Source organism: Vulpes lagopus, chromosome 11 (genome assembly GCF_018345385.1).
Source record: "Vulpes lagopus strain Blue_001 chromosome 11, ASM1834538v1, whole genome shotgun sequence".
Classification (NCBI taxonomy): domain Eukaryota; kingdom Metazoa; phylum Chordata; class Mammalia; order Carnivora; family Canidae; genus Vulpes; species Vulpes lagopus.
In genome coordinates, this window is record NC_054834.1 from 22,960,997 (window position 1) to 22,978,948 (window position 17,952).

Here is a 17,952-nt window from a genome sequence, read left to right on the forward strand (position 1 = left end):
GGATGGGAGAGATGCAGAAGGTTAAATCATGAACACTTCACTACGAAGTCCAATACTCAGGAACTCTTTCCAAAACAATGTCATTATTTACTCAAGTTTTGTGTGTGTGTGTGTGTTTTTTTATATATAACACTTAACAGGCTCAGGATAGCATTCAAATGTTCATTCATGTGAGAAAAGATAACATAGCAATACCTCCTGAAAATGGAGTTATTTTAAAGCCATCATGCACAAATATCCTGACAAGATAGTAAGAAAAATTATTTTCTTCATTTGTTGTGGAAATCAGGATGTATTTTGGTTCTGCTCCAGAGTTTATCATCAACAAAAGCCCATCAAATTAAGCTATTTGTTCTGCCAAAAACATTTCTTAAAGGCAGTTAAACAACAGGGTGTAATGCTATTTCCAAATTTTCTATTCCAAGAAGGAATTAAAAGCAAAAGGTTAAATACACATCATTTCATCACAATATTCCTATATTACAATTTAATTGTTCCAATGCACATTAATGGTCAACTTACTCCTCTTGCACATCTCAAAGGAGGAAAATAAAATAAAATAAAAATTAAATTACAAAGCAATTTTTTCTGGACTCCCTGTTGAGTCTCATAATTATGTTACAATTAAGGATTTAACAACTTACTATTACAAGATGTTATGACACTCAGAGATTTAGGGAAGTAAAAACGAATCCAAGAAGAAGAGACAATTTAACTCTCTAAAAAAAAGATTTCATTTTTAAATAAATAAATAAAATGATCCAGTAAATCTCCCTTTATGGAATATATTTAACTCCCTTAGACAATATTATAATTTCATCTAATATATCCTTTTCTCATTCTATTATTTTAACAAAAATGTTTATTTATATTTTAGTTTTTCTTTCTACATTTTACATCTATGCACAGTATCAGTGTCCATCAATGTATATATTAACTACGTGTCCTATAAATATCATGAAAAGAAAATATATTTTGAGTATAACACATTAAAAGAGTCCTAATGGTTTATAAATGGTAGTCTTTAACCCGACATCATTTTTAGTGTTTATGCTTTTATACTTAATTATAATGACTGTCATTATTCAAGTAGTTTATATGCCAGAATTATAATCTTTTGAACTATAAACAAGATTTGTATTTGAAATGTTTATACTCCAAAGCATTTGAACTAGAACAATATTATTACTACAAGAACATTATTGGCCTGATGCATGCCCTTTTTAATGGATGAAATTTACTCAACTGCTAACATTAATGTGAAATACCATCTGCCATTTATAGGCGAATTATACTTTAATGCCCTTTTCCACTCAGTAAAAAAATTAAATTCTAAAATATAAGAATTTCTTTTACTTTTGATGTAATAAAGTGGAATAAATGGGAAAAATGTAAATACTTTTAAAAACAGAAGTATCTAAGAGAACTATATGTACAGAATTCAAATCAACTAATTTACTATTAGCTTAAAATAAGAGTGGTGAGAATAATTTTAGGAAAATAGCCTGAAATTTAGAAACTTAGAGAAAAAGTATGAATAATGCTAAATTTAAAGTTTATTACTAATATGGGATAGTCTATGAAGTCCCATAAAATATAGCTTAAATAAATATATATCTACTTTTGATTTATTTTTTTCTTTTTTTAAAAAAATATTTTTATTTATTCATGAGTGACACACAGAGAGGCAGAGACACAGGCAGAGGGAGAAGCAGGCTCCCTGCAGGGACCCGATGTGGGACTCTATCCTAGGACTCTGGGATCATGACCTGAGCCATGCTCAACCACTGAGCTATCGAGGTGCCCCAACTTTTGATTTCTTTGGGAATGGTAAAGAAACAAAACAAAACAAATTATACTTCAAAATTTTATGCCTTAGTATTGTTATCTTTCAGAGAAAAATTTTTATTTGTTTTTCAGTAAATTTCAGTAATGCTCAACTCAACACAGATTACAAGGGACTGTAAAGACTGAATACAGCTAAACTAATCACTTACCACGGTTTAATACTGGAGTCCATGGGGCTCTCAATCTTTGCCATAAGTAACCATAAGTGGGACATAGTTCCTCCTTATACTAGTCAGTAGTTTTTCTCTATCCTGTCACCAACTACTAACTACTCCACTAGTTCTTCACCATTAGTAAGGTAAAATGTGGTCATGCTAAGGGAGTAAGAACCAAGGGGAAAGAAACACCGCATAACAGAAGGCAGAGCTAATGGTATATGGTGAAGACCAGCTGGGAGAAGTGAAGTTCACACCAAAGCTGTACTCTGCTTCTCAATGGTATGATGCTCTGGAAAGAGCACAGGCCTCTCGACAGACAGACCTGGTTTTAAATTCTACCTACTACTTACTGGCTTCATGCCTCTATTTTCCTCTACCTTCTATTTATCCAACATACTACTGCTAAGGTAACTGTACTAATTAATTACAATTCTAGTGATGGTATGCACATATTCAGAATCCCCCACTGGCTCCTGCATTGCCTAGAGTAAGTTTCAAAAGTACAGGAAAAATTTCCATGATCTGGTCCCAACCACATTTCCATTCTTAACTCTTACTCTGCACCCTACCTTCCACCATTCACATCCTATCTACTTTGGAGATTAGTTATTATTTTAAACAGCTCTAAAATTTCTGTTCTTTCCTTTATTCACTATTCCCACTACTACTCTGTACAAATTGAAATTCCGAGTATCATTAACAGTCTAATTAATTAATTAAAAATATTTTATTTCTTTATTCACAGAGACACACAGAGAGAGACAGAGACACAGGCAGAGGGAGAGGCAGGCTCCCTGTGGGGAGCCTGATGTGGGACACGATCCCAGGACCCTGGGATCACGATCTGAGCCAAAGGCAGATGCTCAACCAATGAGCCACTCAGATGCCCCTAACAGTCCAATTTAAATTATATCTCCTCGAGAAATCCCCAGCCCCCAGCTTTCATATGCTTACTTAGCACTGGATTTAAACATTTATTACAGTTTCATTTAGTTGTGCTATAAATGGCAAATGTGCATTATCTATCTTCTCCATTATATTGCGAATATTTAAGGGTAGAGACTGTTTTGTTCATTTGTTTATTCTTCATATCTCCATGTAGATTTCTAAAATGCAGTTGAAAAGCCCTAAAAATATGTAGGATTCTTTTTCTTACTTATAGCAGCACATTAGAATTGTGTACTGAGGGGATCCCTGGGTTGCTCAGCAGTTTAGCGCCGCCTTCAGCCCAGGGCGTGATCCTGGAGATCAGGGATCCAGTCCCACATTGGGCTCCCGCATGGAGCCTGCTTCTCCCTCTGCCTGTGTCTCTGCCTCTCTCTTTCTCTGTGTCTCTCATGAATAAATAAATAAAATATTAAAAAAAAAGAATTGTGTACTGATTCTACGTCTAGTTTAGACAACAATCATGGTAGCAAATATTTAGGGACTTACTATGTTTAAGGCATTTAATAATTAATGAATCCTCTCATAAAAGCTGTGAATTAAGTACTGTGATCACCTCTCTCTCACAGATAAGAAAACTGAGACATAGGGATGTGGAACAATTGGCCAGGATCACTCATCTCATAAGTGGGAGATTGGATACTAGAGTCCGTACAGGCTGGCTGCATACTCTTTGTTCTTTGCTATTATGTTCTGCTACTTTTCAAACAGTGTTATAATATCTATGAATTAAAACAGTTAAAATGAAATAAGAAGTAAAATCTATATGTTGGCTATTTTTGTTAACTTTCAAAAAAATTAACTATTGGTCAGCTGAATTTTATTCTAGAAATAAAACATTGATCAGAAAAAGTAAGGGCACACTTTCAGTCAATAAAGAAACACAAACAAATACACCATATCTAATATTTCCTTAATGGTAAATTTAAACAAATTGTAATAAATATGAATAAGGAAATAACATTTTTCTCCTGGAATATAAAAAAATAGTACAAAAATGTTTTCAATAATTCTTAGATGCTATGTGAAAAAATTTCCCTTGTGTAATATCAAGAGGGATCTTTATTTTGATTACCAGTTTTAGTTTACTAATGAATATTATCATTACTCACGATTTTGAAAGGATACACATTATTAAAATGTTTTAAAGTCACATGAAAAGTTTTTTTTAAATCCTGTTTAAAAAGACTGAATTACTAAATAATTGTGTAAATACTGGGTTGGCTTTTAAATGTTAAAAAATGGCAGTATGTTTTATAGGTATTTCTTTTTCCCCCTTTCTCGAGTGTATTTTTGATATTTCTCATATATTCAGAATTTTCTATGAATTAACTCTAAAAAATTTTACCATTAATTTTCCATGTATTTATTTAAATCCTCTTAGACCTAAATCCAATTAAATTATATCAGTGATTAAAGTTCAAAAAACTATGCATCATGTAAAAATAGGATTTAATTCTGCTGAGTGTAAAGCTGCTAACCTGAGAATTTAATAATGACATATTAAACCGTCATGATCTCTTCTGGCTACATTTTGACTTTACAAGAAGTAAAAATTAATTGGGGTGGAAAGTGTTTGTAGAAACATATACATTCCTTTTCAAATTATAGATTGGAAGCGCTTCCTCAATACAAACTATAGTTTTAAAATCAAGCAGTAAGTACAAGAAAATTTAATGAGGAATGTTTTCAACAGATGAAAAATAAAAGCCAATTTAAACATGAATAGCCCTGAATTTCCATGTTTAGAGCCCTATCCCAACTTAGAGACTATAGGATTTTATCATAAACAGATGCTTTTTAAAAGTGAGATGCAGATCCAGGTTGTATCTACAGGAAATCATGTGAAAAGTATCCGGCAAGATGTTTTGTCCTTCCCTTTACACACTTTCTATTCATACTAATGCTTGTTATAGTATGACCAGAAACTCTCAAGATGTTTTAATTTTTTCACTCAAATTCTGGTTTCTTCTAATTTAGTCCATATTTTTTTACACCAAAAGCTTTAGCGAAAAATAAAAAGGAAAGAGTATTTTTTTAAAAAAAATTCTCTGGAAGTTGCGGATGAAATCAGAGTTTAATCTAAGAGGTCTCACATTATTTGTGGATTTTAGAGATCTTTGAAGAGAGCAATTTGTAGAAACTACTCTCTTGTGGCAGATGTGAGGTTCTCATAAAATAAAAACATAAGGTAGAACAAATGGAATTATAAAATTGAATTTATCACAGTGAATAATAGGATTTAACACCTGTATTGATTTTTCTGAGTGTGAGTTAAAGGTGTTTTATGAATGTAATACAGATACAACAGAGCAGAATTTCATGGCAAAAGACTATTTTTACAGTCTGGAAAATGCTATTAAATAATTAATTTTTAAAATAAAACCAGTCTCTAAAAAGACTAATATAATACAGTAAGTCTGGTAAATGGTAAATTCTTATCTATTTCAAAATTGCAGTCTTATGTGTGTGTATAATCATAAAAGTTCTGATTATTACACATAAAACATTTATTTGGCATCACATATAGGACCAGTATTTCCTAAGGTTTACAGGGACACATAATGCTTCAGGATTTCACCATCCTAGATACACATAACAATCATCTGGGGGCTGGTTTAAAATCCCCACTTCAGTCTGTGGGTGGAGCATCACGGCATAGATATTATTTACAACGTCCTCAGGTGTTATTAATGTGCAGCCAAACTAAAACTACTTACTGCCACACTTATAAAACAGGATCCTACCTTGTTTGCCAGTGGGGAAGTGGGTAGGTGGTTGGTGGGGGTAAGGGTGGGGGTAGAAGGCAGACAAAATTAACCTAAAAGAAATTAGAGAATAATTAGTTTCATAGTGGTTCTGGCAATAAGTACAATGGGAATTGCAAGAGAGCAGACAATGAAGAGAACATATTGGATGATGTCAGGATTCACTACAGACACAGTTTCATTCTTTTATTGTCTATGTTCTTTGTCTACAACTTCAAACACGAATTAACACAGTACGTATCTGAAGAAGCTATCTTATAAATTAGACTGGCAAGTAAACAGCCAATTTTAATATAATATGAGACTCGAAATCAGACCAAAGATAAAGAAAGGGCTAGGAGAATCTTCTCTAAATCCAGTTTAGAAGAAAAGGAAGTGGCTTATAAAAAAAAGTAGGTATGTTTGAAGGCTAGTCCAGGGAAGGAGAGAGTATAACAATAAGGGGATATTAAAGAGCAAATAGAGGTGCTCAGCATCACTTATCATCATCATACCACATTGAGATATCATGTTACAACTGTTAAAATGGTTATTATAAAAAATAAAAAAATAAGTGTTGGTGAAGATGTAGGGAAGATGTAGCAGTGAGGAGGAAATGTCAACTGGTATAGCCATTGTGGAAAATGGCATGGAAACTCCTCAAAAAATTAAAACTAGAATGACTATATGATCCAGCAATTCCACTTCTACTTGTATATCCAATGGAAATCAAAAGAGAATCTCAAAGAGATATCTGCACTCCCATGTAGCATTATTTACAATAGTCAAGAAATAAAATCAACTTAAGTGTCAATGGATGAATGGATAAAGATGTGAATATTATTCAGTCATGATATAAAAGGAAATCCTGCCATTTGCAGCAACATAGATAACCCTGAAAGCATTATACTAAGTGAAGTAAGTCAGAAAGAGAGGTGGGGAGATGGAGATGGGAAGATTTTTTTTTAAAGATTTTATTTATTTATTTGAGAAAGAGTAAGAGAGAGAGAACAATGAGGGAGAAGGAGAAGCAGACTCTTTGCTGAGCAGGGAACCTCATGTGGGTGGGTTTCCACCCAGGACCTGGAGATCATGATCTGAGCCAAAGGCAGACACTTAACTGATGGAGCCACAAAGATGTCCCTAGAGACGGGAAGATGTTAATCAAAGGGTACAAACTTCCAGTTACAAGATGAATAAGTCCTGGGGACCTAATGTGCAGCATGATGATGATGATTAATACTGTATTATATACTAAAAGTTAAGTGCTAAGACAGTAAATCTCAAATGTTCTCACTACAAAAAAGAAATTGTAACCCTGTGACATGATGGATATGTTAGCTGCCACTATGGTGGTAGCCTTTTTGCAATTTATAAATTTATCAAATCAACATGTTATCCACCTTAAACCTACACAATCTCATGTGTCAATTACACCTCAATAAAGATGGAAAAAGTGAAAACAGAAGTGATCTGTTAGCAATATATTAGTGTAGATGAGACTGAAAAGGTAGATATGAGTAGATCACAAGGATCTCTAACTTTGCAAAAACGAAAACTTTATTCTTACTCAAAAATTTTAGAATGTTTTGTAAGATAAAAATTATAGAGCAAGAATAACTATGTTAACCATGTTAACTATGGCCTGATCAAAGAGTTCAGGAAATGCACCAGCTTCAATTGAAAAAAATCATCATTATTTAGTTGTATAATCTCCAATTGAAATTTAGCACCTCTATCATGTAAATGTAAGAAATAAATTACAGTAGTATTAATATCCATTGTTTAATAAGCAAGAGAAATACTAGATATTTTATTTTATTTTTTAAATATTTATTTATTTGAGAGAAACAGAGCGTGTGTGAGTGGGGCGAAGGGCAGAGAGAGAATCTCAAACTCCCCACTGAGCCTGAAGCCCGTTATGAGGTTCAATCTCACAATCCCGAGATTACGACCTGAGCTGAAACCAAGAGTTGGATGCTTTATGGACTGAGCTCCAAGAAATAACAGATATTTTAATATTACTTTAGGGTTGTTACAGGTATCTCAAAATATTATTAACACTCATCATTAACTTGGAATTACAGTGCTGAAAAGACCAGTTGCTAGGTCTTATTACTTAATATACAAATTAAGAAACTACATGCTTTCATACTACAAATTATTATTCTTGTGGTGTGATAACTTTATTTCAATATATTTATAATTTGCTGGCTTTTTCCAATATTTTACTTAGTAATCCTCCATAATGGTTTTTTAAAAGATTTTATTTCAGAGAGAGAGAGAAAGAGAGAGAGAGCATGTGCAAGCATGAGCACGGGGAGGGGCAGAGGGAGAAGCATACTCCCTGCAGAGCAGGGAGCCCAATATGGGGCTTGACCCCAGAACCCTGAGATCATGACCTGAGCCAAAGGCAGATGCTTAACCGACTGAGCCACCCAGGTGTCCCCTACATAATGATTTAATGCATTTAAAGGTCTATAGATTTGACCAGACTGCCTAAGAGATCCATGATACACAAAAAAGGTTATGAACCCCTAACAAAACTATATTTGTTGCTAATTTTATAGAAAGAGGAAATGATAAGGTATAAAAGATAACCAATCCTTAAGCAAAGTCAACAGGGTAGGATACAGAGCATGGGTAGAAGGGATGGCACGTTGTGAAAGGAGAAAGAACACTCCCCACTTTAACAAGGAAGGCGGTAGAAAAGTCACACAGAAGTAGTGGACTTGGTGATAGGAGAGAAAGGATCCACCTGTTTGATGGTTTCTATTTTCTAATAAAGTTAAAAATTAAGATTAGTCATCTTCCCTGAAGAGATCATCAGGGCTAATCCATTGTGACACATCCCTATGCTGTGACTGTTCACCCCACAGGAAGCAGTGACACTCCCTTACCCAAGGAGATCAATAATCAATGGCTGGACTCATATCCCCATAAAGTTCTATGTAGCTCCCAGTCTGACTCTGCCCTTCCAAACTTTTCAAACACTTCCATTAAATCATCTCAAATGCCTATTCTGTCTTTAGCAAAATCCACTGTCACTTCTACTTCTTTTTCTAGTGCTCCTTTAGCTTCCTGCTTTAATTAAAATCAGCTTGTCCCCTGAAACTGTTGTTTCTCTACCAGTGGTATCTACTGGTAGTAGCTTTTTTACTCTAAACCCACATTAAGAAAGATGTTTTAATCGATTCTTCTGGCCTGTTCCTAATACTTTTCACTCTAAATGCATCTACCAAATAAAAATTTAAAACCAAATAGTAAACATAAAACCCTTGCTGCTTTGAAGCTCATGTGATCACAACCATACCACCTGCTACCCCTCCATGTAATCAACCACCATCATCCTCTGTCAGGTGCTCCTCGGTGGAAAGATTACTGTCTTTTTTTGCATAGGGATGAATCATCCCCTATCACTCTAGCCAACCGGTGCTCTATCCTCTGATATTTCAATGGTATGGTCCTTGAAATCGATCTCTGCCACACACTCTGTTGGTGCGCCTCTAGCTCTCCACAGTCTACTATGGAGCCATTCGCCGCAATTGGCTATTGAGCCTTGAAACATGACTAGTGACATATCACTTCTCCAGAAAATCTTTTCCTGACCACCCTACCAAATATAGCAACCCCTTTACTCTTGCCTCCCTAACCAGGATTATTTTTCTCCATAGCACTTATCACTGTCTGATATTTTAGTATGGTATTTTTTTGGTCTGCATATTCTAATCTTTTACAATGTGTATGTCCCTGCTTCTGAAATAAAATTTGGGTTATGAAAATAATAAATAAAGTAAAATCAAAAACAAAAGTGCTATTATAGTTGCCAAGACATTAAGGTCTTGGGTGGGGATAAACCAATGAATCAAGGGAAGACTGCTGAAAATATATGGATTAAAGAGACCAACAGAAAAGGGTTTGGAAGGTGTGTGGATCACCAGAAACTTAGACACTGCTGGAGAGTGGGACTTTATGTAACTACTTTCTGCCTTGGGAGAGCATTATCTTGTACAAGTGAACATCATTAGCAATTAACCTGTAACCAGCAACAGCCAGAATATATGTCCTGGGGGCGTTCCTGCAGGAATGTGTAGAAGACACTTATTACAGTAATCACAGAAACATCAATAAAGCAAAATCCTGGGTACCACCCAACTGACCTTTTGACAGGTAACGGGTAAACTGTGCTATATTCATATGATGGAATGTATTACATCCCAGGCAAAGTGACTAATAAGAGCTTATACATAGCTTCTAATGTGTGCGATGCATACTTCTTGGTCCTTTATTCCATTAACTCATTTTTGCCCTCAGAGAAGACTAACATTTCCCCTTTCACAAATCAGGAAATAGAGGCAGAAAGGGGTTAAGGAATTTGCCAAGTGTTCTAAGTGTAGAGGCAGGATTGGAACCTAGAAATCTAATTTGTGGTCCTAATTCACTAGTTTCACAAAAAAGGATTCTAACTGCAAGGAAGATGACTGAATCTAAGAAATAATACTCAAAACATTTATTATAACAAGTTTTAAAATAAAAACACAAACAGACAGACATTAAATACGGGTAGTAATCACTTCTATAGAGCAGGAGGCATGAAGAGGGGAAAACGGTAGCTGCCTCGACAATGGGATTGGTGATATTCTCCTTGAGTTGAGTGGGGGACTCACTGGTGTTGATTTCATTATTATGCTTTCTAGCATGTTTACATTATTCTTTTTACATAGTATTTTGTGCATCAAATATTACATTTCAAAAGATATTAAAAGCTAAGAAATAAATACAATGTGAGAAAATAGAGAAAATGGGCTTTGGCTACTCTCAAGGTACCTGATCTTAAGGGATCTAAGAGGGATTTGGTATCACATGGATATATGTTTGGGGGGGGTGTTCTATGGTGGGCTCCAGATCATGTTATAGAACGATGGGCTAGTCTCAGTTATTTGACCTCAGCAATTCTGCCTCCCAAGGGGTGTCTGGTAATATCTGGAGATTTTTCGATTGGCATGACTTGGGGGAGAGTTCAGCTGGCATCTATTCCATGGAAGCCAGGGACAGCTAAACAGGCTACAGTGCACAGGATACCCCTTTCCCCAGCTTAGACCTATTCGTAATGCCAATAGTACTGGTAGGTTGAGAAACCCAGAGATAGATAAAGCAAAGCAGGAGAGATTAAAAATATAACAGGTAAAAAATTGAAGGAGCAAGGTCCAGAAAAGGTGTGAGGAAAGCCTGGCCCAGAGGCAGACACACAGCATCTTTGGAGCTTGGAAAGCACTGAGGCACCTTCATTCTCAAGTCCATTCCTTTAAACAGAAGGTGCGTAGAGTAGATCTAGCTTTAATTCTGCTGTTACTGAAAACAAACACAAAAGTTCAATTTGAAGTTTCATTGCTAATCATTTTGTGGAAATAGGAAGGGAAAGTACAAAACAAAACATAAAAACAATGCAGGTGAGGTGAAGTTACCTCAGAGCCAATAAAGCTTAAGCCTCAGGACTCCTTACTGGTACTTGCCCCTTTTGTGACCTGAGGAAGGATCTGAGCAATTTGAAATTTATGTTTGAATGAATATATTTCCCAAAGAGGTTGCTAAACTGTATGTACTTCAGGCCCCACAAAATGAGGATTTGCCCTTGAATGCAGCCAAGTTATTGAATTTAGTAATTTGTGTAGCTAACTTTCCTTGACCTCCTTGTGAGATGGTACCCTAAAGCTTCAATGGCCACAGATTATTCCATTTAGCTCCCTAAGATGCAGTTCATGCAACCCTACTACTTTCCTGGACCCTTATAGAGTCTTCACCGGTCATTTCCTCTACAAAGCCTGTCTTTCCAGTATTACAGGCCTAAGGATACAATTAGGCCAAACAATAAAGGGAAAATAAGTAGGTGATTCAATTTCCTCTACTCTAAAAGGGAATCACATTAATGTGGGAAGCTGATACCTCCTGGTCTTAGCTCCACATAGGAAACAACAGCTGAGGAAAATCATTAGGAGATTTTGTGTACATAAGAATCATCTAGAAAGCTTGCTCTAAATGTGGATTCCGGGGACCAACTCCATGAGGGTTATATAATCCTGACCCAAAGATACCGATTTAAAAAACACTTTCTTAATGCAAAGATTCTTAATCTTCTGGTGCCCCATCTCTTGGAGGATCTTTCCATATTCACATACTTAAAATTTTAATATAGGGATTTCACTGATTTATTATAGCTGTAGTATAACAAAATTCCATGGACTGGGTGGCATAAACAGCAGATATTTGTTTTATCATAGCTCTGGATGCTACAAGTCCAAGATCAAGGGTGTCGGCAAAATCGGTTCTTTCTGAGGCCTCTCTCTTTGGCTTGTGGATGGCTACCTTCTAGCTATACTCACATGGTATTTCATTTGTAGGCACTCATCCCTGATGTTTCTTTGTGTGATCAAATTTCTTCTTTTTATAAGGACACCAGTCAGACTGGATTAGGGCCCACTCTAATGGCCTCACTTTAACTTCATCATTTCTTTAATGGTCTTTATTTCCAAATACAGTCATACTTGAAGTACCGGGGGTTAGGGCTTAAACATATGAATTTGGAGGACATTCAGTCTGTAATAGAGATTGTTCTATGGATCGGATGTTTAGGATCCTGAGCCTGGATATTCCTTCACAGAAAATCAGAGAAAAAAAAAAAAAAAAAGAAAGAAAGAAAGAAAGAAAGAAAGAAAGAAAATCAGAGCATGTAGATAATCTAACTGAGAGAAAAAAGAAGAAAGCCATATGATAAACATCACAGTTAGTGGGGGAAAGAGAATCCAAGCAGAAAGAAGAAAAACCACTGAATTTATAAGGAGGAGGTCATAGATGATCTCAGAGGCCATGTATATGTACGTATATATATGTGTATCCAAGATAAATACTATATATATGTTACATATATAAAGAGATATCGTGTCTTTAAGACCTATTGAGAAAATATAATTAAAGATAATAGTTAAAAAGGAAAGACCATGTGCTTCGACTCCCTCTTGCAACTACTAAAATGATAATAAAGAACGTAATCCAGGGATCCCTGGGTGGCGCAGCGGTTTGGCGCCTGCCTTTGGCCCAGGGTGCGATCCTGGAGACCCGGGATCGAATCCCACATCAGGCTCCCGGTGCATGGAGCCTGCTTCTCCCTCCGCCTGTGTCTCTGCCTCTCTCTCTCTCTCTGTGACTATCATAAATAAATAAAAAATTAAAAAAAAAAAAAAGAACGTAATCCAAAAAGGACAAAACAGAACTTGAGTTGAAAAGCCAAAGAAATGTCAGCAACATTCTGGAAGTTCTATGACATATCAAAAGTGCTGACTGCCTTTGCACACTAGAAAAGCTGAAATCTAAATGCTTACAAGGTGAAGGGAGACAATAAACAAGCTGATTCATGAAAAAGAACCTTAGAAATTCTCAAGAATTGGAAGTCTATGGTTCTTCTGAGAATAAGAATTGCATAGGTATGGGTGAAATCAGGAGAAGTGGTCCAAAGTTTGTACAATAAACAAGCCCCAAAATTGAGGGAAAGAGAATCAAGAGGTAAATGGAAAGAAGAAACAACATTTTAAAAATAATATTTTCCAGACTTAAGGCCATGAAGTCTCCTATATAAGGCCTAACACAGAAGAGAAAAGATCAATTCTAAGAGAAATTTGAGAAAAATTTAAAACACAGAAGCACTTGAGGGTGAAGATAACGGGGATACGATGACAGGAAACAGATTACATACAAAACTGAAATTAGAAAGGCATCAACTTCTTACTGGCTACACTGAAAGTCTTTAAGCAATAGAGCAATATCCTCAAAATTCTGAAGCAAATGATTTTCATTCCAGAATTTTATACATATCAATTATATGTAAAGTGTGAATAATAATATTTTCAAACATAAAAGACTCAGGATTTTACTTTGTATCCATCTTCAAGAAGCAACCAGAGGGTACATTTCAGTAAAAGGTCATAAAAACTCATAAAGAAGACTGCAAGTGAGTGGTAGAGGGGATGCTCAAAGATAATGGTGAAGTTTAACTGTGGAATAGTAAGAGGACCAGAAAGGATATCTCTAGTTTAAAAATCAAAAACTTGGAACTGCTGGAGACTGAGAGGAGAACAGGAATTATGGTAAAAGTTTGGTGTTTGGTGAAAAATTAGGGAAAGTAATATATAAAATCTAAGCCAAAAGGAAAAAAGAAGAGATTAGTATTTAATCCCCGAGGGGGTATAAAAATAAGTGTAATATATTTTCCTAATTACGCTAATGTAAATGGTTGCTACTTAACTAAAAATTATGCTATAGCTAAATTGGGAAGATGAGGGGACGGATACCTAGGGGCATCCCATGTACTGCAGAGATATTTTAGCTATAGTACTGCAAGAAAAGAATACTAAAATCCTCATTTTCCTTAATAGAAAGTCAACAGATATTGTCTAACATCAATGGTATCAAGAAAGAATAGCATACAAATGTCATTTAGAAAAATGGAGGTAAGAAGCAGAAGAAATAACAGAAGAGTTGAAATAATTTTCTGTAGGGATTAGCAACTGGCAGAGATGAAAAGATGCTGCCTTTTATCATAATTTTTTGTGACTTAAAAAAATATGGACATTGATCATTCTGTCAAACATAAAAATAAATGTGTGTTGTCAAGAAAATGTATTATGTAATAGATACATTTATGCCAAAAATACTATTGTCTAAATATTTCTCCATGTTATGTTTAAGGTTGATTTGCATCTGAAAAAAATTTAGCTCAACTTAACCCTGTAGAAGCAGTGACTCTAAGTACTATCTTCTCATCATGGTCAACCCTTGGTTAAAATGTTGGGCATTTTCCTATTTTAATATACTTTAATCTACCACATTTAAGGAACATCCACCTGAGTTGGTGATACTACCAATAGAACATCACGGGTTAGTTATAGCAAGGTCACACATCCATATTTCTTTAGGCTGGGGTCTTTGTAGTTATAAAGCCTAGAGGGATTGCTGGTAGAAACATGTTCCAAATCCAGGTCTCAGGACAATGGATGTGGTGACAAGGGCCATCATGCAAAGAGCAATGTCAAATACACCAATCCAAAGCCCTCTGGGAATACAGAGATCAGCAGTGTGCTAGAAAAGTTCATTCTTGATCATTTATAAACTTTTCTCAAAATTATTTCATTTTTAATGAATATCTTATTTCTTTCAATAAAATAATCACTCAGAATATTAAAATGGCCAATAATCAAAAACCAATTCCAGTAACACCATGCAAGAAATTACTCCCTCTTCCCTTTTCTTTCCCTCCTGACACAGTTTGATGCTTCCATACCTCTCGATAGCCATTGCTGATTTGTTCCAAGCTGAGAGAATATACAAGATCCTTGCCTCCCACAAAGAGTCTCTCCTGATATTCATCCAGCAGCATTGCATGGAGATCAAGAAACCCAAAAGGGCTGTGAAAGATTGATGTTCGATTTAGGTCCAAGAGTTCTGAAATGTAAAAGAAAATGTTAGCTAAACAAAAGGCAAAATACAAATACCTTCCTAACACTTTTATATTGGCTCTATCGTCATACCTACTGGAACTATGTAGTTAACATTCATTTTATCATAAATATAAATATAAAGCCTTCAGAATTTATTATACAAAAGATTAAAAATATGCAGTGCATTAACAATAGTGTATTGTATAGGTGAAAGCTGCTAAAAGAGTATATCTTGAGAGTTTTCATCACAATAAAAAAACTTCTATGTGATGTCATGGATGTTAACTAAACTTACTATAGTAGCCTATTTATGATATATACCTATATCAAATCATGTGCATTTAATCTTGCTAAAATTAGAAAAACTAAAAATGAATTTTTTAACAAGTGTAACTAAGAATACATTTCAGTGTGCACAAATTAAAATCTTTATAAGTTTGTAAATCTAAAAACTTCAATTCAATATGTAAGTTAAATATCCTATGTTTTTTTTTTTTAAATTTATTTATGATAGTCACAGAGAGAGAGAGAGAGAGAGGCAGAGACACAGACAGAGGGAGAAGCAGGCTCCATGAACCGGGAGCCCGATGTGGGACTCGATCCCGGGTCTCCAGGATCGCGCCCTGGGCCAAAGGCAAGCGCCGAACCACTGCGCCACCCAGGGATCCCCAATATCCTATGTTTTTAAATACAGAAAGAATTAGCCTTCATGATTAATTGTAGGAAAGTGCTTTGTGGGAAAAGTCATTTTATTGTGAATTTTATTTTATTTATTTTTTTATTATGAATTTTACATTCACTTCTCTGTGTACAATAAAAATTCCAAATCTACAAAAAAAATCTTCTAAAAGTGTGTCCATTTAATTGCAGATGAAGACCAACTCACAAAACAAATGTCTCCACTTGATACCAGTTTTGAAAATCACATCCAAAATCCAATTGTCTGTATCTGGAACCTCTCAGGTTGTTAATACAATGGTATAAAACATGACAGCATTCATTCAGCCAGGACAACCGACAAAACTGGTGGGATCTCTACTACTGGGATCTGGGATCATGTTATGTATTTGTGCCTAGAGCAGGAATCACAAATTATTTGTTTCAACTAATATATGTATAATTTTAGGAAGTCACAATCTGACTCACCACTTGTGTGTATATTGTATATCTGTTTGGTGGTTGAAGATATTTAACTGCATATGGCAGTTCAGTACTGGAGCTTGGTAAGCAACCTATGAGTCGCTTGAGTGTCTATGAGTCTGATGAGGAGGAAGATACTGCCCCAGCTACCAGACCTGCAGGCTGAAAAGGTCCTGAAGAGGTCCCTTGGGAAATACAGACTAGTTAGAAGGGCTTCATTTTCCAAAAGTCAAAGTATGATGTATCTGACAGAGAATGGGGAATACTGGTGACCAGACACTAAATCCAGAGAGTGGCATGAAATGCAGCAAATCTATACAGCAGGTGCCCGCGCTGCCTCTGAGAGGAGGTGAAATACCTTTTCCTTCTCTATTAAAAATGTATTGGGGGCATCAGGGTGGTAATGGTTAAGCATCTGCCTTTGGCTTCAGTCATGATCTTGGGGTCTTGTGGAATCAGGGGTCCTGGGATCAAGCCCCGAACCAGGCTCCCTGCTTGGCGGGGAGTCTGCTTCTTCCTCTGCCCTTCCCCCTGCTCATGCTCACTCACTCGCTCTCTTCTTCTCTCTCAAATGAGTGAATGAATGAATGAATGAATGAAATCTTTAAAAAATGTATTCACTGTCTATATGTCTACTCTGAAACTGTAGATGCCCAAGATTCTGTGGAACAGGGCTAAGTTTAAGCCTTTAGTTTAATACACCTGAAATTAATGTAATATTGGGTGTCGAGTCTACTCAAATTGAAAAAAAAAACACATTAAAAACTCCTCAGTTTAAAATAAGCAATACTGCTAAAATCAAAGTATCTCTAGTAAAGGTAAAACTAATGATATTGAGTCATTTGACTCTTCCTCTAAATAGAAAATCGGAGAACAAGTTTTGAGTGAGATATGCAAAGAGTAATAAGGTGCTTTATCTGGGGAGGGGGAAACCAGTTTGAGAGATTAGGGTTTCTGAATCCTGGAAGACAGGTTTTTTCTCGTTTAGAAATTTTGTCAAGGTCAAATCATATTGTTTTCCTTCCTTGCTAGGTATCCATCAACAGCAAGAGATGCACACTTTAGGGATTCAATACCATAACAAAAATATGGATTCACACTGTCTACTGCCATTACACCTTGTCTTTACATATGATATGGTTTTTTATTAGGGCTGCTAAATGGACTCTTCCAGAAAAGGTTCCCCAGTTATTCCAATAGGTTGCTAAAATTCTCCAAGTTTTATGTACAGTGAAGGATGCAATTAAAAAGAATGGTTACACATTATTTAGAATTAATAGGTCTCTAAACCAAACATAGTAAGGTCCAGAGTTTGGATGATTAAGTTTGCTGGAAAATAAGATGAAGTGATGAAAGGAATAAAGTACAAGAGCATATTCTAAAGTGTTGCCATAGTGGAATTGTCTGTGCCCATATTAAAAAGTCTGAATTGAAATGAAAGACAGCCCAACCCGTAAAGGAGGCACTCTGCACATCAACTCCATCCAGGGATCACCTTACTTATTTCCCAGCGAGGTCAGAAGGGCCTCACCATCCGGGTATACACAAAGAGAGGCAGACACTAACAGGTACTTGTTTTTATGACTTATCAATTTCTGCTATACTTACTATAATTCTAATAGCCTA

General features: G+C 35.6%; 1 protein-coding gene across 2 annotated transcripts in view; it reads right to left on the bottom strand.

Moving 5' to 3' along the window:
• SEMA3E (semaphorin 3E) overlaps positions 1 to 17,952 on the bottom strand; it is a 235,602-nt gene that overhangs the window by 86,342 nt on the left and 131,308 nt on the right. For both annotated transcript variants that reach the window (XM_041773412.1, XM_041773413.1), the window contains exon 2: positions 15,030 to 15,190. In XM_041773412.1, coding sequence (XP_041629346.1) covers positions 15,030 to 15,125 — 96 coding nt within the window. In that variant the 5' untranslated portion in view covers positions 15,126 to 15,190. The remainder of the gene's footprint in view (positions 1 to 15,029; positions 15,191 to 17,952) is intronic.